The sequence below is a fragment of the Bombus huntii genome, chromosome 10 (assembly GCF_024542735.1).
Source record: "Bombus huntii isolate Logan2020A chromosome 10, iyBomHunt1.1, whole genome shotgun sequence".
Taxonomy (NCBI): Eukaryota; Metazoa; Arthropoda; class Insecta; order Hymenoptera; family Apidae; genus Bombus; species Bombus huntii.
Window position 1 is genome coordinate 1,812,355 of NC_066247.1, and position 23,351 is coordinate 1,835,705.

Sequence of the window (23,351 nt, forward strand, 5' to 3'; positions counted from 1 at the left end):
CGCCCTATGACTTTTAAACGGGAGTGTATTTGCGTATACCATACTCCCTGCAAACGAAGACGTCAGACGAAAGCAGCGAAAAGACGGGCATACTCTTTAATCTCTGGCTCTTTGGACGATAATCTTTCTCTGCCAGCGTAATTGCTTAACCCATGCAGGTAATAAGGTTATCCAGCGGTCATCATCGATCAAGGCCTTAAATCGATCGAATCACCGACTCTCCGTTGGCTTAACGCGCTTCGAGGAGCCGACCCCGTTACCGTGAGGTGTAATTCTCTTCCATTCGATTGGGCAAAGTAGTTCACGTATACCTATAAAGAGAATCGTCGACTATTGATGGAAGACTGTTCTCGTATTTCTTTCTTTGTCGTCCCATTCCTTTGGTCGTTTCCGTCGTGTTTTCTGGCCTACGCCAACGATCCCCGTTTTCACCGACGCGACGTTCCTTTTGTCATTGTAGTATCTTTGCAGTTTCACCTTTAACTCTTCTCGTCTAAAACCCTTGACGTCGACCTCGACTCTCTCTTTCTCTTCTTCCAACCTCTCTGTATCTTTTCGTCCACCACTTGTTCTCTGTCTCAGTTTCTGCACCTTTTTCCACGAGATCTCGCAACGAGCCGAGTCACTCGAAGGTAAATTATCTCACCTCCGTTGAAGGGCACATCTCGAGGAACATATAGTACGTATTTAAGCCAAGAATCGACCTTGGGGGTTCTTCTTAAACTGCGCGAACGTGTCGATGAATGGACGAGGTTTTTCGCGTCTTCTGAAGTGTTGGTTACCATGCGAATTATATATATTATATTATATTATATTATGTTATGTATTATATAAATATATATACAGGGTGGTTGGTAACTGGTGGTATAAGCGGAAAGGGGGTGATTCTACGCGAAAAAAGAAGTCGAAAATATAGAATAAAATTTTTTTTTAAACTTTTTTCCTTTTTTTAATTTTTCCATCGAGACAATGATCTACAGTGAGATCCGTTATAACGTACCGCACGCGTACCGAGCGAAGATTCAAAGTCGATTTTTTCGAAAACAAAGCCTCGAACGAAAAATTTTTATTCTATATTTTCGACTTCTTTTTTCGCGTAGAATCAACCCCTTTCCGCTTGTACCACCAGTTACTAACCACCCTGTATATATAGACTATGGATTTTTATGCAAATTCATATTTTTGGGAATATAATTACAAGGTTCGAGCCTTGGTAGAAAATTGATTTATATATCATTATATTTATGTTGAATATTTATTATTATATTATTATAGTATTATAGGAAGCACTATAGTTTGGCTATTTTATATATTTTCTCATTTTAATGTGCAATTTTGTACTTCCAGGTTTGTCATAAATGTATAAAAGCGCCAGTCTATTTATACATTTTGCTAATAGAAACCACAATATATCTAGATGTACAGCATTAAATTTACTATAATCGTGTTTATTATAGTACCAAATTGTACCAAACCATGAAACTTATCTTATCACGAGCGCTCTAAGAAATTTCGTATCGTGTACCGCCGATGTTCACCGTAAAACATGTTCATTGTAAAAACCGTGTTCACGCATAAATCTTGTTGCGGATAAGTGAAAACTTTGAAGGGATTAACTATCTCCCGTTGACGAATATGGGCCTTCTAACTTTATTGATCCAGTTATTTTTGCTCGGTCGCTTTTATACTACTCGGAAATTTTACTTATATTTTCTTGAATAATGGATTCGAAAATAACATGTTCATAGTGGGTCTTATTTTGATTGTTTTACAAAATAGAATTTTTTTTAGAGAAAGTTAATCTCGGTATTTCTGTAATCGTATCTCGAGATTAAAATCTATTATTTTTCGAATGAGAGTTAGTTACATAAGATTCAATTTTCTCACAAACCGGACGTAGTTTGAAGCAAACGCGAGTTACAACGTGGATTAATTAATTTGAAATGTTAAAAAACGGAGAAGTAAATGATGATAAGGATGGTGATTCTGTACTGTTGTAATAGAAACGCTTCAGGACAGGACGTTCTACATAGAACGTAACTCTTAAATTATTTTTAAACGAGAATTTAATTGAACTCTTAAATTCCTTCCAACATTTCTACCGACCACTCCGAGTTAAAGTATTTAAATAATCTATCGTATTTTAATATATTAACCCTAATTTTCACACTTTACGATAATTGTAAAATTTAATAAATTGTGGCCTCTAGAGAAACTAACTTAATACCAATATATTTTACGATAAAACATTTTGGTAAAAACGAAACAAAATTAATGTTTTTTTTTTCACTTTTATGCTTCTCCAAAATTAACGATTCGTGCTACGTATTTTATACTACGTTTCTTCTCGTATTTTTACTGCCATGTGAAAGCTGTCAAATCGTAATACAAACATTTAATTAAGAGGAAGAGCGGCAAAGGTATACGGAGCGAATGTCGCTTCGTTTCATTTCACGATTTATACGAAACTTTGGAATTTTTCATTGCACTCTAAAAACTTTTATCTTCATAGAAACGCTAGAGTTGCACCTTTCCCAGTTTCAATCGTTACGCGTACACGGATATCTCGTTACAACGGGTCACATCAGAAAAGATTTCTCGTTCGATTTTACTTTCAACTCCCTGTGGTCGCGACATCCATGAGAAACGTTCGAATTTACATAACAATCGATTTAGCATTCGGCCTCCACTCCCAAAGACGTCGAATTACCCAAATTGAATACATCTAGAAGCCATGAAATAAATAAGATAAATCGCAAGCCACATCGTCGTCGACGCGGCAACAGCCGAGACAGAAATGATGCGAATAGATCGGAATCGATTAAAGAAAAATCGTGGAAAGTACCTAACGAATTAACGATTGAAGCTCGCAGGAAAAAATCCTCGCTGCTTCTTTTACGCAAACCAATAACATGTCAAAGCAACAAGTTTCTTATTATCGTAAGAAAATTGCGTTATTCGGCGATATGTATCGCTTCATGACATAGACACGTTATCTGGCGTCGCGTTGCCAGGGACGAAATGAATCACTCAACTTTTGGTTTGGTTATTCACGATATAGGATAACATACCAATAAGTTGCTTTTAACGAAAGGTATTCTGTTACAGTTGCCTGAATAGAGCGGATTTAATCAGGGTGCACGACGGTACGGATTCAGGGGCGCCCACAATAGCTGTGCTCTGCAACCAAGGAACGGAAGTGGAAGTACTCAGCACCGGGTCAGACCTGTACGTCGAGTTCGTCGCTAATTCCGAGTGGCCGGGCCAGGGTTTCAAGGCGATGTTCCAATTCCAGCCATTGGACGATGCGCCGCATCCTGGTGGGTAACGAAAGACACTGTTTCCTGACATTATGAAAATCCACCGATATAAACCATCTCTTCCCCTCGATTCCATCTGAATTTCCGTCATACCGTGTTGTTTGAATAATCAAAAGCTTCGAGCTGCAGTCGCTGAAAGCCAAAGTCTTAAGGAATCATTAGCGTACGAATTGTCATCGTAGAATTGCAATCAACTCTCTGGAATTTTCTGTCATTACCAGAACTCGTTCATTTTTCATGCATCAATTTCCGTGGTTTAATCGACGCCCGGTTCACTCGTGTTTCTCAACTTTTGCAGTCGAAATTTACGGTGATTCCGTGGCTGACATCTCAGATTGTTCGAAATTTCTGCGAAGTTCGTTTCACCAGTGTTAAGCAAGTTTGTGGTTTCTAAATGACGAATGGCGAAAATCTTTTCTCGACTGTAAAAAGTTACGGCTACCTATTAATCTTAATCAGAATCAGAAGTTGCAATAACATTCTACGGAATAATCGTTCTTCTGTTTGATGAATGCTATGCAATAGAAATAAAATGCGTTTCTGTTGAAAAATCCTGGGAAAATAGTTTCATTCATATTTATCGTCGCTCGAACTTTTTCTATGATAATTCATGATTTATGTATCGCGGTTAACTGGAAATGGTAATGCAGATTATACAATAAAATTTAACGTAATAACAAAACTGACTGAATAACAATACCCCTGAGTTTTAAGTTTTTGAGAACGGATAATTCTCGGCTTTAGAAATAGATAAACACGAAACATTATTAAACAAGTGTTGTCAAATTCGATACTCTGCAGTCTCTGTCGTCGGTATCATAGATTCATCAGAGTAATCGTTTTGCAAGCTCCACGAGGAGTGTCGCTGAGATCAAACGCGAAAGCGCTTCGAAGCAGAACTTGCGAGAAGCTTTCAACCCTTACGTTCGCCCTATCGGTAAAGCAGAATTCTCAGCTTTCCGACATACCGTAAAGCAGAGCTTTGGTTAAACTGCTCTTTAACTTTTCATTTATCCACCCAATTGCTAACCCTTTAGATAATTTCTGTAAGCTGCTCTCGTTCGAGAAATACCAACGAAGCACGAAATCTGCCACCTCCTTGGAACGTGTTATCGGTGCGACAGTCTATTTGCATAAATTCGTTATTACGCGGACGATAACATTGGTATCCCTTGTTGGTTCAACCTCCTTACGCGTTACTGACATGTTAATCGCGGTCAAATTAATTAACGACCTTTTGACATTGACGCCGGTTTCTCTGTCGCTTCACTTGTCTTGTTGTTCCCTTCGTTAAATGAAGACATTGTCGAATTTTGTTGATAATAATTTTTATAACGATCGCATGATTAATGAAGGTTTTCCCGCGCGTCGTAAACGAAATTGCGAGCGGAATAAGGATGGTTTGCCCGGTTGACTATTTATGAGGTAATAAATCATGAATGGGGACCGTTTGCTAAGGTAGATTGGCCATGTTCCATTCGCATACGCGACTCCCAACTGTAATTAACGGCACTGTATATTCCGAGGATAATTACAATAATGTATTTCAGAGCCGGACAAGGTCGTCCCAGGGGCCGTTACCGGTAACCCCAAGCACTCGGTCATCGGACCGGCTGTCAGCGCTACCAGTAAGTATATCACTCTATGTCGTCGATTTATTATCCCTCTCAATCAATAATTTTCCATTTATCCGATTATCGTCCTATAGTATTCAGTCGGTAAGTGACTACTTCGGAGATAATCCGAAGGATTCATAGAAACGACGGACAAGATATATGCTTGAGCATGGAAAAGTAAGGAGTGCCGATTTATTAGCACGGTTGGTTGTTTCGATAGCCCAGATTGAAAAAATATAAATGTATTATCAGACGACTAAAGTAAATGAGACGGTTTTGAGGAGATTTTAATTGACATTTTAGGATCGTTTTTTTTTCTTTTATATTGTACGTGTACCTTGCAAGTGAGACAACTCGAATAAGTTTTTCAGTAAAAGCGAAAAGCTATTTGGAAGCTTCCAAGAAACTATTTACCATACATATAACGTTAATAAAAAAAATAGACTTTGGGAAACAATGGGCAAATATTATTTGCGTCATCTCTACCCCTTTCATGGTTCCGATGATCTTGCAATCTCTCTGAATTATTTCGAGTTGTGATGCTATTGATACGCACGAACATGATTACAATAGTAATTTGATAATAATTATCAATTTAAGGTTCGCAATTGTTGTTATAGACATTAGTAATTTTTATATTTTGAGTTCGATAAATAGGGAAGTAGAAGCTGTAATCTATTGGAATTTATATTTTCATATTTGGAATACTGAGAATCTTGAAAGTGTCGTAAATTCACATTTTATAGGGAATTTGTTTTAATTATGTACGTCACGTAAGTACGATGAATGTTTCGAATATAGAGACGTCAGAGTTATGCAGTTAATTAAATGCAAGGTAAGCATATAAATATAATATACAGTCGCGTAGATTAATTTAGTTACTACTACATGTAATAGTATATTAAGAGCTATAATTAGTCCAATCTTGCACAAATATTTATTGCGTTGGCAACTAAGTGATTGCGTCAAATGACAAAATCCTCAATCACTTAGTTGCCAACCCAATACAAAGATATTCAGTAAATTAGTTAAAATTGTGATCTTTATTCTTCTCGGTATATAAATCTTGAAACATCATAGGAAATGATCTATGTTAATCTAAATTGTTGGCTATATCAAACCGTTCGTTACAATTCCTATTATTCGTACATTCTTAAAGTCATTGTTATTACGTGCTTTTTTCATTCGAACTTGCTTTATCCCTTCTACCATTTGTGCTAGGTAGTAAAAGTTTTAATAGTCGAAATCTAGAAAGCGGTTCAGCAGAAAATCAGCTCTCACTGAGAGAAATGTGTCTTGTAAAGTTAAATGGTCCGGAACATTCCAGCAATCCAAAATTTCTCTCGCTTGTGGAATGGTAATGTAACTAAATCCAAAATACCTATCAACTTGCCAATTAGTCTATCGTATGTAGTGCACATGTTATACGATACGTATTGTATACTAACATATCATTTATTTGCATAATCTTTGTCATTCGTTAGCCTGTTACAATTCACAGATAATAATTTTCGAAAAAATGAACAAGACATAGGCAAATAGAATTATACGTTGAATAACTGGTAAATCGTACTTATCGATTTTATAATTGATCATTCCTCTAATTATATTAATGGCGAGCGATAATTATTAATTCATGATCCGTCGAAATTTATCTAATGTCTGGTATTTAGTAGCTGGACATGTGTATCAATATCAATTTACATGGTATCAGGCACAAAATAATTGAACAATATATAAATCATGTACAGATGAATAATTACAGTTGGCGATACATTGATTTGGATCCGACGTATTATATTCACATTATTCTACGTACTTGTTTATTTAAAATCAAATTAATATCAAGGGACACGCATTCGTATAGTAAAATCTCGTTTATCGGAATATCAATTATTATTGATTTGGAGATTGTTCCTTGTAAACAAATTGGAAACAGAGAGTAAAAATTGCTTAGTTTGAATATACCCTATTTTACCAGTATAAAAGATCCAATATTTTTTCAATAAAATCGTAGTGTGTAGAAAAAACACTTCGCGCTACGATATATACGATATTGACATGCATAAAACATGTATAAATCGAAGTACAGAAGCAACGAAACCTCGATGTCCGATGTAAAATTTCACTTTATCCGGAAAGTTTTCTACGGACGAAGAAAAGCAAACGTAATAGCGGCGCATAGGTACTGTTTCTGTTGTTCAAACAGATTATTTTGATGTCTCGAACAACACGGTTGATACTCGCTGCGATATGATTTCTCCGGGAGTTCTTCGAATATAACTTCACCGGCTGAGTCGCATAAACTTTGCAAGTTGTGTGTACTTTCGGAGTCATCAGCCGCGTGTAACGCGCGTCCTGAAAGCTCGAAGGAGAGACGAACTTTATACCTTTTTCATGAAAACTAGTTCCCCGGGTTATGAGCAGAAGCACTAAACTAAATTATTCGGTTGACAAGTACAAGGTGATCCAGCCTTTGTATACGAGTTCGCCAGTCTTCACTTTGACGTTCGTATCGATATTCGCGCATAGCAGCTGATATTTCCTTTCTTCTTGTGTATCGCAATTCGATGCTTATTTTACATTGTTCTCCAAACAAACAGCAGGTAAAGAAAGTGGAAGCACAGTTTGCAAACTTCAAACGTTTCCGAGTTTCATAATTCTCCCTCTTAACTACCGTGCGATACATGGTAGATATGTATAAAAAAATTAAAAATTGACGATCTAAAAAAAACATTAACGATTTCAAAGAATCGAAAGTCATCGTGATATCGTTTTCGAGAAAGTCGATTTCGAAATTGTACGAAGTATGCTTGTGTTCCGGTGGATATCGATAGCTCATATAACGTAAACGTATGTTTGAAAAATCAATTTTTTCGAAAACGAAAGCACATTTAAAAAGTTTTTATTCTTTATACTCCATTTATCTGTTTTATGGAGAATTACACCCTGTGGAACCATATATATCCATTTGTTGAAAATAACATCTATGCTATTGATGTTACAGCATGCAATTCATATCAGTTTCTCGTTGCAATAAGAGAAAATGTTATACTAAAAAGACTGAAAGGAAACTTCTTGCTACGGTCATGTTTTATTGCGGATGTAATGATCCATATGCGTTCTATTGTCTGCTACTATCTTTCATACATTTCGTTACTCTGTATAAAACATTATTCAGGTAAACTGGCATGATTAATTTATGAGATATTTTATGTAAATATCTTTATTAAAAAAGATTTCTGACACGCTTCTTCATTGCGTTCCAGGAACGATGTACGTTTCCACGAAGCGTTTCAGCTGCTTCAGGAATTTTTAATTAAATAATCTTTCTAATACTCCCAATTCTTTTTTTACGTAGAATGCCCTGAGAATTTCAGCTATCTATAAAAATAGAATATACGGTGTTATTTGTAAAAAATTACATAATATGCGATATTTCACTCATGCGAAAATGATATCCTCCTTTTTCTGTTCAGTGGCAATAAAATAAGACTACCCAATCACGTGATCATTCTGTGTAATAAGTAATTAACATTCAAATCTCAGGTGTCGTTGTTTTTCGCATAAATTTGATTTTCTTTTTATTTCACATTTTTATTAAATTATTCTGCATATAAAATGTAATATATTGGTTCGATCAATCGATATATCATTTTAAAAATTACCGCACAATCGTATTTGATTTCTAATTTGCGCGAAGTATGGCAGAACATAAGCAAACAAATAAATTATACTTTATTAAAATAAATTCATCTCGCAATCACTTGAAATCATTATATCATCTTTGTGATATAATATGTATCAATTCATCATGCATGAAATTTGAAATAAAATACGTTAATTACTCTTGTCCCCGAAAATTATATATATATAGGGCAACTGATCGTTAATATTTACGGTTGTACAGTACGTTCAGCATTTCACTAAAAAGCAATCCATTGATCCTGAAATTAATGACAAAAATTATTGAATTTGATTCAACGGCAAAAGTATTCAACGGCAATGTTTCGAAATACTGTTATTATACATATTTTTAAAACTACGCCTAAAATGAGAAAAGTTACAGTCAAAATGATTGGCCATCTTCTCTAGCAGATAACCTTGCTATCTTCCAACTGGAATATAATTTCCAGAATTTGTAGTGTCAGAAATCATAAGAAACGTCTCGTAATTCGTAGAAAGAAGTTTGATGCTAAGTTAAAAATAACTAACTATAGTAAATAAGGATGCTAGTGAATTAACTAAATAAGCGAATGTTCCCTGACCCATAGAATTAGCGTAGATGAACGTTCGATTTACGAAGTTAAAGCAACCGTATGTCGTACAATACTGTTCCATATGTGACAAAGAGTAAAGTTTTAGCAGTTTCCTCAACGTTTCTCGCGATCGTTTACGTTCGTCGAAACTGTATCTATAGAAATGGTTACTGGTGACCATTACCTAAGTCCAATGCCCTTTAATTGATCTCGATTAATCCGGCAGGACGAATAATTCCAATATTCGAGCCGGCTTAACTTTAATCTCAATTTGTACACGGTCCCCGGGTGACAGTGTTTACCAATGTAAATCTATCCTGCGCAATACGGGGTGCAACAACACCAACGAAGTCTCATGAACGCGCGCAATGGTAACCTTTATCAGCACAACAGTATCCCGAGTGTGTTCGGGACTTAGCTCCGTTGAGAAGTTTGCTGCGTGGAAAGCCTTTGCACTACCGCACCCTTACCCCCTTCTAACCCTCTTCACGATACTTAGGTGTAACCGTAAAACAAGGTACGTGATGTATCTGCATGCTCTTATATACTGAACCTACTTTCGTATGCTCTACACCCGCCGGTAAGTGCTCTAAATTATCGGAGCACCTGCACAGCACTGGATGTACACTGTCGCTCATAAGTATACAGTGGCTCACGCAAATATTCGAACATTCATAGAGGCCTTTCGTGTAATGTATACGTCCTCGGTGAAAAATCTTAAGTATTATGTTTTGCTCGACATTGGCAAACGTTATGGATGAGTTACATCGTAATAACCCGTTTGACTTGGTATCTTGTAGGATAGAGGCAGCTGCTAATACGTTAACGATCTTCTTTAAAAATGCGTCCGAATTAAAATCCATAATTTAGATATCAATGTCGGATATCAAAGGTTTATTAAAAATAGAAGTATACTTGGTGGCGGCAGTGTACAAATATGAGTGATAAACTGTAAGTAGGTGTAAAAATGTAAGTACGTGATAAAGTTTCTTTCGACGCGGGTAAGCGAAAAAACTCTCGACCACATAAGGAGAATTCCTCTGAACGAGGGAATAGTAATTGCTACGATGAAACGCGTACGCCCTGCTTTAACGTTCTCCGAACTTTTCCCTCTGTATTATTGCGCGATATCGTTGCCAGCTCAATTTCCGAAAATATTTTATGATCTCGTGACGAAATTGATCGGGGTTCGAGCTATGGAAAATCACCGAAGTCTTGAGTTTCTTTGGCCTTTTTCTCCCGCCTGTAATGGCACGCGCTCGTTTTGAAAAGGTTCCGTGGAGTCTTGAGAGCCTTTTAAAATTGAAAGGGGAACGACGTATCGGTGAAGAATGTTTGAGGTATTGCTTGTTTTTTTTATCTTTACCGTGGAAATGGTGGGCCGCGATTGAATCGTATCGCTGAAACGTTCCGATCGACGTGTTCAATTGAAAATCTCTGTATTCGAATGGCAGAACAAAATATGTTCCATTATGAAATAAAAATTGTGACATTCATTTCGCGGGAAATAAATAGCAACGATCAATTCTGTAATTCTATTGGACGATAATACGATAAGTGTAGTTTCTAAATCTATATTCAAACAGAAAAGCAGAATAATCGAAAGGTTCGTAACAAAATAATCAAATTTTACGGACGAGTGTATTCAAAATTACCGATATATGTTACAAATACCGCTGGACAGGAATTAACCACCATTACCATTAAAATTTACATGAATATTTATAGAAAAATAATTAATATAGATAAAGGCTTGTTGAAATTAAGCGATGCAAATGTTTGACAGTTATTACATACAAACTTGACTTTACATTTACGATGGAAACAGCCATTCTCGATACTTTGATCAAATTATTTTCTTTGTACATATGAGCTCGTCCATATTACACATGAGCATTTACAATGCTAGCAATTCAATGAGGGTCAAATATTGTTCTATATATACAGAATGCGTACATTCGATTGAACGTAACGTGAATTGAATGTAAATGAGTAAACTCCTACGGTATAGATACGTACACATAGTTAAAATAATAATCGTACTTAAACAATGGAAAAATTTGTTCACTAAGCGCGGTTATCACCGAATCCTCTACAACGTTTAAGCTTAAGGTATCATTCGAAATGTCTTTTTTAAATGTAAAATGATTTCAGTTTCCAAATTTAGGCAAAATATTGTATGTTATTCAAAGGCTGCAAACATTTTACGATCAGCATTAAAAAATCATATCATACCATACCGTTAATTCCGTTACAACATTTTACATAGTTGTAGCTTGAATTTGCATGCATTCTTTCAATATCCCCTTGAACGATGAAACTGAAAAGGCCGTCTCGATAAAGTAATTACCAACGAAATTAATTACGCGGATAAATAGATAGGCAAACTTGTTCCATCGGACTAAAATGGACAAGTTTTCCAATTTTCTCAGCTAGAATGAGTGGGAGAATCGCGGCGTGGCGTTCGCGGCTGCGACGCAATATTGTTGTACATTTAGGATCAGTTTACGGTTCCTCGTATACAACTGTTTTGCTGTGGACTGAAAGGAATAAGCAATAAATAACGCTCGTAGACACCGGTAATGCTCTGCTAAACGTATATACGAATTACGCCGTCGCAGAAATAACGTATCTGGCAGATAAAGCGGAACAGGAGACGGTAAATTCTGATGACGTTTTACTTGGAGGCGTGGAAACGAAACGGCTAGTTGCGCTAAAAAAAAAAAAAAAAAAAGAAAAAAAGGAAAAAAGAAAAAATCCAAATAAGATCAAGAGAAATGATGGATCGAAATTCTGCAATTTTCTCGCCGGAGTGGCTGCACTCCGGAACTACTACATATGCCATTTCGTAGGATGTTAACTTTTCCAATGACGTAACTTTGTTTCCGGCTTATTTTACGCCTGGCTTTGCATCAGAAAACACTTTCTCTTTCTCGTTCAAGTTGATAAAAAGTTTCTCTATTAGATGTATACTCTCATATAAGTTTGCTTTAAAACGAAGCTGATCAGCGTGTATTTTTCACGAGGACGTTTATGACGGTTAAATGCTGACAAATTGGAACTCCGACTAAAGAATTTGCTACGTAGCGAGCATTCTGTACAAAACGTTCAAATACAGAAGTTTTACAATCACTTTCCAAATACAAAAGATAGGCAGTAAAACGATTTGCGCAAAAGAATTTGATCTAAAGCGATTAAGCAGTCATTATGCCTACTGAATTTAAATATGACAAATTCTCTTTGAGATTTATTTGGAAGCTTTTAATTAGAGTCGTGGCTTTGATGGTGTATCGAACAGATATATTTGACATACGTGTACATGTTACATAATTAAACGCGAGAATGAATACTAAAAAGGAATATTTCATACGATAATTTTTATCAATTATAGGTTCTTCCATGATTTCGTCTAAAATAAATGAATTTAATTCACTATGCCGGTAATGCTATTGAAGGTAAATTCAGCGGTCCGGCCAGTTATAGGAATATAGAAGACATTTCAGTTTAAATAAGCTACGGAATTATTGCACACGATATTTACCAATTTCGTTGGGATGGATTCTGTTGTACGATACGAAAATTCTTTTCGTGAAAAAAGATTGCCTCTGTACTGATGAAATTACTTAAACATTCATTCGGCGTAACGCATGAAAATCCCAATAAATACACGCATTGTTGATACATCCAACTTCCGATATCGCGATATTTCGCTAACGCAAGCACATTCGTAATGTTTCATACGATACGCCGAACAGAAACACAATGAAAAAAGACAATAGTCGATACGAATTGTATCATTAAAAATTCCTAATGAATTGTCACGCTTCTATAACTCATCGATCGTACGCCTGGGTAGATACATGGCTGTCAAATTCACACTGTCAACATTTCGTTGCACCAATGAAAGAAGGCTTTTTGGCCTCGGTGAATCACGTTTGCTCGATAACGTCACCGCGTATACCGACGTAGCCCTTCAATGGAAAATTTTATTTTTAGGTTTTCATATTCTCCGCGTCTATAAATAATAATATTTACATAATAGTAACGGATGTGGAATTTTACGTATTTGTAATTTTTAACATTGTACGAGTATGGAATATAAATGACGAGAAATAGGAATACTTACGTTTTATATGTAGGGAAGGTTAGACCGCAGATGTTCATGCAAATTTATATTTTTATAAATACAATTTAAAAAGTGGAACGAATAAAGATTTATTACATTTTATTAGTTCCGTTCTATATACGAATCCTTTATTAATTTTTCTTTTTTTTCTGAATGTTCTAAACGTTTTCCCCCCCAAAATACGTTCCTCCTGTGTATTTTATTGTGTACTTCTATTAAACGATCTCATTGCATTCAGGTAACGTTCCCAATTATTTGTTCAACTTCGCAATTTACTTATATCAGGCCTGTAAGTATGAAACCGGAATTTGCATATAGATGGCCCTAGCTGATAACGTAGTTATCACTAAACTGCGTCATTGATGCCGATAGTCTTTGTTGACATCTCAGAAAGATTTTCGACTCAGAACAATACAAGTTTCATACAACAGCATAGTTTGTAACAGCGTTGAACATGTCAAATTTCGTGCCTGGAAACTACGATTTGCGGACAGCATTGATTTTCTGTTACCATTTGAAGAAAACTGCTGCAGAATCGTATCGAATGCTTGTCGAAGTTTACGGTGAGCATGCTCTTGATAAATCACAGTGCTTTGAGTGGTTTAAAAAATTCAGAAGTGGGAATTTTGACGCGAGGAACGAAGAACGTGGAAGACCACCGAAAAAGTTTCAAGACAGCGAATTGCGAGCATTGTTGGATGAGGATGACGCTCAAACGCAACAACAACTCGCTGATCGATTAAACGTGACACGAGAAGCCGTCTCCATACGTTTGAAAGCCATGGGAAAGCATACAACAAAATTCGTAGAGCTGATATTTTCATTCTAATATTTTTATTCAAGTAGATCTTTTATATCGACCATATAAAATATATTCCGTACCGTGTTTTAAGTCAGCGAAGCAACCAATCGGACGTAAGTGTAACGCTTTGCATTGGCAGCGTCTAGTATTGTGTCAACATGGTGCACAATGAGGTTTGATCGTAATAACCCGGGCTATAAACCGTGCCCACCTGCGGCAATGCGTCGGATGCAGAATAATCCACTTGAAACGAAACGACCACACCGTGATAAAGTGGGTACTAAAGCGGCAGTGGCGGTTAAAAAAGCGGCACAAGGAGCCTATTACAGACACTTGTCCGGCAAACGCCTCCAGGTTAAAATTCACCGCGGATCTCTTCGCCCCTATGTTCTCCCTTCTCGCCACCCCGTAAACCATCTCACGAAACACGCTTTAAAAGAGTTTGGCGACGGGATTTATTTATCCGACTGGACCGGCTGGTTTCGTATTTATTTTGTCCGGCGCACCGGATGAAACGGTGACTACTATTACCTGAAATAACTTGTTTTCTTGCGGCTGAATGAAAGAGCAGTTTTCAGGGAGGAACGTGAAAATTGAACAACGTTGGCAACAAACGTATAGTGTTTCAAAAAAGCACCGTCTGTCGTTTATGGCGAGGCAGATAATAGTTTTTTTTTTTTTTTTTTTTGAAGAATTGACGTTCGATGGGGAATCGACAACAAAAAGGGAATTGAACGCACAGTTGTGTGTATTTATTTGTTATATCATATGAAATTATACACGTGATAAACAACAATCGAGATTTAGTGTTAAAGTTTTGCATCGTTACTATTCGACACATCGAGATACATTTTTCCTTTTTTCCCTTTCTCTTTTTTTTTTTTTTTTTTTTTTTTTTGGAACACGTGTTGCCATGCGCGATGCTGTACAAAAACATTGGCATTTCTCTCTCGACTGTCGATACGCAACGATTTTTAGTTGCGATCGGAACAAATTTCATTGTTCAAAATGGATTAAAAGCTTGAAAAAGATTAAAATTACAGAGTTAAAAAAGATGAAACGACGCTTTTTTTTATTGCTTCTGAATAATTCCTTGCAACTTCATTATTTTTAATTTAGTTTTTAATTTGACGAAAATTAACGATGCCTTTCACAAACTCGCGGGTGCGAATTGTTGCGCACGAGGCAGAACCAACAACGCGCGTTGGGGAAGCACAAAGATCATGAAGTTATCCTTCATTTTTCTAGGTCCCTTCGTCTACAGGTCGTACCATTGTTACGATATGTACTCTAACAATTAGTTCGTAATTTTCGAGTTTACGAGCTCGAAACGTTGTATAATGGATCATCGACGAATGATCGAGGATGTCAATGTATGTAATTCGGGTCGATTTGGCGAATAGTTATCGATTTTTGCGATACAGTCGACAAACGCGCGAGTCACGAGGCTGGAACCGGCTGATGCTGGAAACGTATAAGATCCATCTCGCGTGCTTTTCAGAGGTTGACGTGGAAAGAGTCGCGATTTACGCCGGAGCTTTTTCTTGGTGGCGAAGGGAATAGAAGGATGGGGAAGTCGATGACCCCTTGGAAACCGTGGAAATCTAATAGACCGCAAGCGAGGATGAGATATTGGCTTCAGGATCAGCTTCGATCGATGCTTCGTAACAGTACTTACACAAGGCCACATCCGAGTTGAACTTCATATCCGTAGCGAGTTTTCTCTCTTTTCGAGCGGTCCGCTGCCGATTTTATTCCGTTCTCCGCTTGTATCCATCACGACGATTAAATTAGAAAGATCGGGCCACTGAGATTTTCCTCGATTAATCGATAAACTGCGCACCCTGCCATGTAACGTTTGAATGTTTCTTGCGAAGGAACGCTCGAATGAAGAGAATAAAAAATAAAAGGAAAAAAAGATCCTTGCCGGTTCGATTCCTTTTCGTTCGGGAAGGAAGCGTTATTGGAGAGCTAGTAGTTTTGCACGTTTTCTGTCGGCCCAGTGAAAAGGATGTCGGTGACTAATGACGTTAAGGCTGCGACCTCTGACCTTAATTTATATGCCACGTAACTTCGTCACCCGTATAGTTTTTCTTATTTCGAGAATCGTACGGCTGTTGCGTTTTAGCAAATTTTGTATACGCATATATATTATAAAAGATATCGCAAGAAATATATATATTAGTTCAGAGCCTTTTTGAGTTATTTCCGCAATGTGTAAATGTCCCATATTTCACATTCTATAATACAAGTATATTTTTCATTCGCTATTGTAGTTCAAGTATATTATCTGCCATAATCATAATTAGCAAGCCGTATAATTTATAAAATATTAATCTTATTGGCAATAAAAAGTCAAGCTGATTAAATATTTCTGCGAGAAAAATATGCAAATTCCATTGTAACGAGGAGGAATTATGAGATATATACATACAAACGTAGATAAATTGTACCACAGGAAAGTTATGAGATTTAAATTCCGAGAGTTATGCATTGTTTGTATTCTTTGTAGATGTTACAGCCAGAATGCTTAGTCGCTACTTGAGAAAATTAGTCGAATTATACACAAATATTCACGCAAAATATTCCCGCTGCAATTTAAGGAGTTGCAGTAAGAATTCCGCGAAGTTAGCTGGTTTAACCATTGCCACTCGGCTTTTACGAACGTAAAGTGTAAAGCTCGAATTATATTAATAAACCAAAATTACTACTTTATTAATACAGTGCGCAGTGTATAAATTATGCTTTCGTTAACCGAGAAAAGAGATTGGATTTTTTTACAATGAAAAATAATTGACAAAGAAATTATTCCCGTCCTTAAATGGTGGAAGAAAGCGTGGGAATGTTGAGTATCTATCGCGTCATAAAAATCATTGGAAATAACTTTCAGAACCGAGAGAAAAAGTCTACCACTTAATGCTTAATGGCTTGGAAGCTAATTCTCCACTTGCGGAAAGAAATCATAAACCGTGCTCTGCTATAGCATTCTGTACCAAAAATATTGAATTCAAGATCTACGTTGGCCAAAATTTCTTTATTCTTCTTCCCAAGAACTTTAGCAAAAAAGGATAATCTACCGAAATTCATTTATTCAGAAACGTTTATTTCTATCCTATCTCTGCATTAATACGTACAATCAATGGTCGCTGGTTTATTCTTCTACCGAGCCGTATTATAATCGTCACATTATGGACTGCTTACGCATCGGTTGTTCGTCGACATATCGCAACCGAAACAGCTCTTTAGCGAGGAAATCGGTTGTTTCGGGCTAGTGACGCGTCATACGACAAATACACGGCTCGATTAATTAGGAGCCTCTGCTGTGTCAATTATCTATGCATACTACGGATTTCGCTTACAGTGGCTCGCGTATTTAGACACTTGCCATTGAATTTTTCTATGAATATATATTGTGCGCGTTATACGAAATTTTCTGAAGTGTCGTTGGAACCGTAATAAGGTTAACTCGATTATCGTGATTACAGTAACAAAACTCGAGACCGATCAAAAAATTCATACACAAGTTACAAGGAATTTATTGCACCTAGTGAAAAGTTAGTATACTTAAGTGTCGTTTGTACAGTCGTAGTGCATTAAAATCGGCAAACATTAAGAATACGTATACCGCACGAAATCGTTAACAACGATAAGTAGAACGAATGCTTCCGTTTCTTTTCCCTTTGTCGCCACGACCACGCAATCACGAAGTCGACAAATTCTCCGTGAAGTCACGCACGACGCCTGCACGTTCGCAAAAATCCATCGCGAGCACGCCGAGTACATATCTCTTTCTATAAGCGAGGTGACTACTCAGCGAATAACGAAGACAAACGAGCCTTTCAATTTGCTGGAACGCAAAAAAGCGCGCGATCTTGCGCCAAGCTCGATATCTCGCCGCTTTTTTATACCTGTACGCGTTTCGTTTCAGTTCGTGTCCGGTCTATTCTACGCAGCTGTAGATCGGGCCATTGTAACTTTGACACTTTACGATTAAAAACGTTTTCACGAAGAACGATCAAACCGTGGCACGCGACGACGCGACGTGAGTTGCGTTAGACACACGGCTCTCAACTATGAGCAGGCAAACCACAACGAAACGGCCAGTCGGCAGTTGAACAGTCGCCATCGTGAGCTAGCCCAACTAAAATTTCACTGAAAGTCTGCCCGTCCAATAAATTTCGCCGCGTCTACTTCTCTCACCTTTCATCCGGACCTTCCGCTTCTAGATTATTCCGACTGACGTTACACCTGAGACGCCGCCCTTTTTAAATATTACCGTGCTTTTGACTATTTCATGACAACTAGACTGCTGGCCCATGCGTACGCCACTTGTTTCGACGCGACGAGTATTACAACCGAAGTCGGTGGACAATCAAAGAAGCTTTCTTCGTTAATTTTTTAGCCAAACTCACATTTTTTAAAAACGTTCGTGTGCTGTTCGTGCGTCCGACTACCGAGAACTTTTCACAGGAATGTCCCATACGATCGGATTGTGTGTAAAGGATTTGTATAGAGAGTCTGTCTTCTCGTAGTGAGCAAATTCAGAACGGATATAAATTATATCGAAATAAACCTAGCACGATTTCTATTCGCGTTAAAAAGAAACTGTACCAAAGACTGTAAATTACGAAATTTTAAGATGAATATGGATTACTTAATAAATCTCATAGAATTTCTATTCTCGTTAACAGAGTATCAAAAAATAGTAAATTACCAAGTGTTCAGTCAATGATTTGGATATAAACGAACAACTGTACCAGGTTAGAGAATGGCTCTGTTCTAATGTGAAACATCGCGCGATATTTTGATATTCTTTATTCGATTATGTTTCATAGCAACGAGGTTAATTAATATCCGGCAATGTTCGGAATGGGAGATATTGTTAATGGGGAATTTCCATATTCGTGTCCGAGAAGTTTAACCGAGGGTTATGTGTCATCTTCATCTGAGGAATTATAATATTAATCTTTATTTGGAAATATGAACAAGGAGAGAAGCCGTGAATGGATATCAGAATGTCCCCCGCAGCGCTGATAAAGCATGGAACCGTCCACAATGTTGTAGCCATTAGTCTACGCCAACTTCGTAGGTACTTAATCTAGGTATTAGACTTAGCGTCAAGACGTGACATGAAGTTTCTCCTATTTTACGCAGCAGGTATTGCCGCAGGAAAATGCCTCGAAGTTTAGACGCAAATACTCCCAGCGATTTGGCAAGCATCATTCATGAAAAAGAGGTACAGCGTGTTTCTATTACAGTATCAGAGCTTTCAGACAATAAGCTCGTGATGCCATTCATGTTTTATTAGGAAGAAGAATTTATAAGTCGGTCGTGGTGAAAAAACAAAAATTGTAATTTAAACACTGTCTTGTCGCTGAATTTAGTATCCTTGGTTAATTAATGACATTTTATATAATATCTCGTATTATATTAATATAATATTATATAATATTATATAATTATAATATATAATATTATAATAGTATCTCGGAGGCTCGAGGTACTATTAACGTGTATAAAATTTTTTAATAAAACTCGTGTAATGCTAATTTATACGAACCATGTACGTACAGATATCGTTAATAAATTACCTGAAATTTCACGAAATATCGTTACCATTCTTACTAAAAAGAATAATATCAGATATATCCATTGTGCTACTCTTAATTCAGGATTCTATCTCATTATGCATATATCTCATTAATTAATCGATAACATATTCATGATATTTCTTTCAAGCGTATAAGTAGTTGGAAATCGTTGAGCAGTAAGTCTAGCGAGTAGAGTTTTCTTTCATTAAAACAAAGTAATTTCTCCTATCACAAATTCACGCGAGTTTTATGCATCCGTGCTTATCAGCAGATAACAGCAGACTGAACAAACGATGTAGTTGAACACAAACATTAGTTAAAACTTAATTGAGTCAGAGATGATTCTGGGTAAGTTTCTCATTTTATCTGCGAATCTGCATTTACCAAGTTTTGTAAACCTTTTCCATTTCATGCACTATTTGCGTTCTTAATTTTTCGAGAATTAAATCATTTCTTAGTTAGTAAATCTCTAATAAAACGAGATTGTATCATTATTGAACTAAATTCTATATCGTTATATCATATATTTGTACGATTCATTTCATATTTTCGCTTCTAAAAGGTGAGAGACGTATTAAATTTCAATAAGCAAAACATAATTTTGCGATGCTTTATTATCTAAATAACGTTCAGAGTGGCAGTGCTTTGTATCTTAATAGATTAAATTAAGGTAGGTAATTAACATAAGACTCGACGATGAACATAAAACTCTTCCGCAATGAGACATACTTGTCTCTAGGGTGCCTCGTATGTTGTATTATAATTCCAATTTATTCTTCAAATATATATCGTTTTTTTTTCTCAACCGTAGCACGGACTACCGTGTCGTGCTTATAATATTAAATAAATGTAGACGTAGATTTCATTCACCATATTCTCCAACTCTTCCCGCTCTACCGATTTATCTACATACAGTGACGGCCAAAAAGATATTTATAGAATAGGAAGTATAAAAGGACAACGCGATTTTAGAAAATTAATTTACATTTAATAAGAGCAATGAATGTAAAAGATGCCATAAATAATAAAAGAATCTTACCAACATCGTAACAAATTTTTAGTACAAAAGATGCTAAAATCCACAGTGTCTCGATTCTAAATTATCTTTTATCCTCACTATATATAATCTTGCCAATAAACTACACTTCGTTAATCTTCCCATTAATTCATCCAATGCGAAATTTTCGCAGAGTCGTCTTTCTATCTTATAATCTTTCGAACAAGCCGAAGAATCAGCCAACTAAGAAAGCAAGCGAAGAAGAACGATATCAATCGCTTGTTTTTTGAAAGAAAACACGGCGACAAACGCGAAGTCCTCGGGAGGAGTTGCGGTTGGTGGACGTCCGCATCGCGCCATACCAGTACATTTGTTAGGGGCATTTGTATCCAGAAATTATTGCCATGTAATGTTCGTCCGGCGAAAGTTGCGCGAATGGTCGGTCGCTAACGTTCTCGTTTTTTTGCGAGGACGCCACCGCGGACAGCGGGTTGGCCAAAATAAAAGCTATCACCGCGTGGCTGCAGCAATTATCATTAGTTGCACGCGCGCGCGCGCGAACGCGAGCTAGCGTCGCAACGGCGTTTCCGGCGGAACTGAGCGAATTCGGGACGAGACTAGTCGACTGGGTCGGTTTCTTTTCGGTGAACGAAGTCGCGAATCCGATGGCAGCCGATAAGAAGTTCCGCCGGCGAGAAAGTTGATCGCGCCTGGAAAATTATGTCCGCGCCCGCGCCTCAATTAAGGAGACGAAGTTAAGCGACCCAGAGACACGGCGAGTAGCGAGTTAATAATGGCCATCTATGAAAGCGCGGCGACTCTGTTCCTTCGGTGATTTATCGCGAACGGGATTTAACGCGACCGAGGGATCCGTAGACTCGGAAATTTTATGCGATCCTCCGCGTACCGGCTGTGTCGACTTCATAGGGAACGAAGCGAGAGGAATGTTCGAGCCTCGGACAAGTTTGCAGACTCTCCGGCCGACGATTTGCATGAGCGTGATTTAAGGAATGCAACAATCGGAACGATGGCATTGACGGTTCAAGGGTCAAGACTGAGGAAATTAGGAAAGTTACGAAAGAACGAGATGCGTGCGGAATTGATATTTCAGAAGCGTGTTCGTGCGAGTCGTGCGATAAAAGGAAAAAGTGGGTTAAAGCAAAGAATGATATTTCTTAGGCGGCATAAGACGTTTTGCGAGATCTCGGTCTTTTTGGTGCTTTCTTTCTCGGCTTTCCCGCCTTCATCTTCAAAACTCTTTTATACGAAATGAACACTTTTATGATAATTTGTTACCTTCGAGATTTCGAATGATTTAATCCGCTTCTCCGAGATTGGTGGCTTGCGATATATAATTTTTCTGTTGACCTAGTCGCTTTTTCGTTATACGTGTTATATACGATCTTGACTGACATACAAAGTTATAAAGTAGATTAATGATTACTCTTTCTGTTGGTATACTGTGTCACAAGATAGACTATTTTATATATTTTAATAAAATAGGTTTCCTGCAACCACCCCATATACTCGCAATGATGTGGCCGTAATTAGATCGTATGATGAACGTTGAGATGGAAGAAAAAATTAAACGAAATATATGCAACAGAGAAACGTACGCTAGAGAATTATTTTGCTGTCTTCGAAAATGAAAAACACGAGCAAGGGTCGTCTCTATTACGAGCTCTTCGATTCGGAGAAGATCCTCTATCTCTGTTCTATCCTTGAAATACGTTTAATTTTCCAACCCCAACAGATATCATTCGATTGCGTGTCGATCGCGATATTATCGGGCGGATCTATGCTTCGTCAGGGTTAATCGTAGCGTTGTTCGACTTACTCGCTTGGTTGCTGAAAGATTGCCAAGCGACAACGGTGTCGTTGAACTTGCCGGTTTTGCCAACGATGACGCAACGCCGATAGGAAAAGCGCGGAAAAGAAACACGCGGGCACACGTGCAGGATCTGGTGCGCGGCGCGGCGATTTCGCGCGGGCAAAGTTTGAAGGATGATAGGTCGCTCGAACTCGACAATTTCGCGGAAGTTGCGACAGTTTGTCTATGTCGTGCTATAGTATCGAGTAAAGTTAGCGGCACGAATAAGCTGTTCCATGCCGGTTCTCGCAATCTCCTTTCGCCTTATTTTCTTTTCCGGCACGGAAAAACATAGCGGCGCATTAACCAGGCTTGCAGTTATTTCAAGAAGTTTAAGATCTTAAAACTGTCTCGCACAAACTATCTACCCTTGCTTTTCCCCTGCCGTTTATGTTATCGCAACTTTTTTACTTCCGATATTTACTATTTTTCCCCCGAATCTGTTCACCCTCGCGCTTACTTCCATTAAAATCTAAATATTTTCACCGAGACATAAAAGTCGGCCATTCTAACTACCGTCCTCCGTTTCCTCCTACGTTTTTCCTCGTTTCCTCGGGGAAGTATCCTAAGGATACTAAGGAGAAACGGAACACGAACAGAGGAGAAGTGGTGAGAAAGAAGGACGCCGAGTTTTTTGTTCGATCGGAAAAAGGAATGATTAGCTGCTCGGATACGTGCTCGGTACCGATCGACCGCATCCGGCGCATCGTCGGAATAGATTCGAATTTTGTCTGAGCATTCGGAGCGTGGCGGGACGGCTGAGGTGGGGA

The 23,351-nt window shown here is 37.6% G+C and overlaps 1 protein-coding gene across 2 annotated transcripts in view; it reads left to right on the forward strand.

Annotated features, from left to right (window-relative positions):
- Nucleotides 1–23,351, forward strand: part of LOC126870727 (suppressor of lurcher protein 1) — a 527,940-nt gene that overhangs the window by 238,592 nt on the left and 265,997 nt on the right. For both annotated transcript variants that reach the window (XM_050628716.1, XM_050628717.1), the window contains exons 7-8: nucleotides 3,109–3,320; nucleotides 4,871–4,948. In XM_050628716.1, the coding sequence (XP_050484673.1) occupies nucleotides 3,109–3,320; nucleotides 4,871–4,948 (290 nt within the window). The remainder of the gene's footprint in view (nucleotides 1–3,108; nucleotides 3,321–4,870; nucleotides 4,949–23,351) is intronic.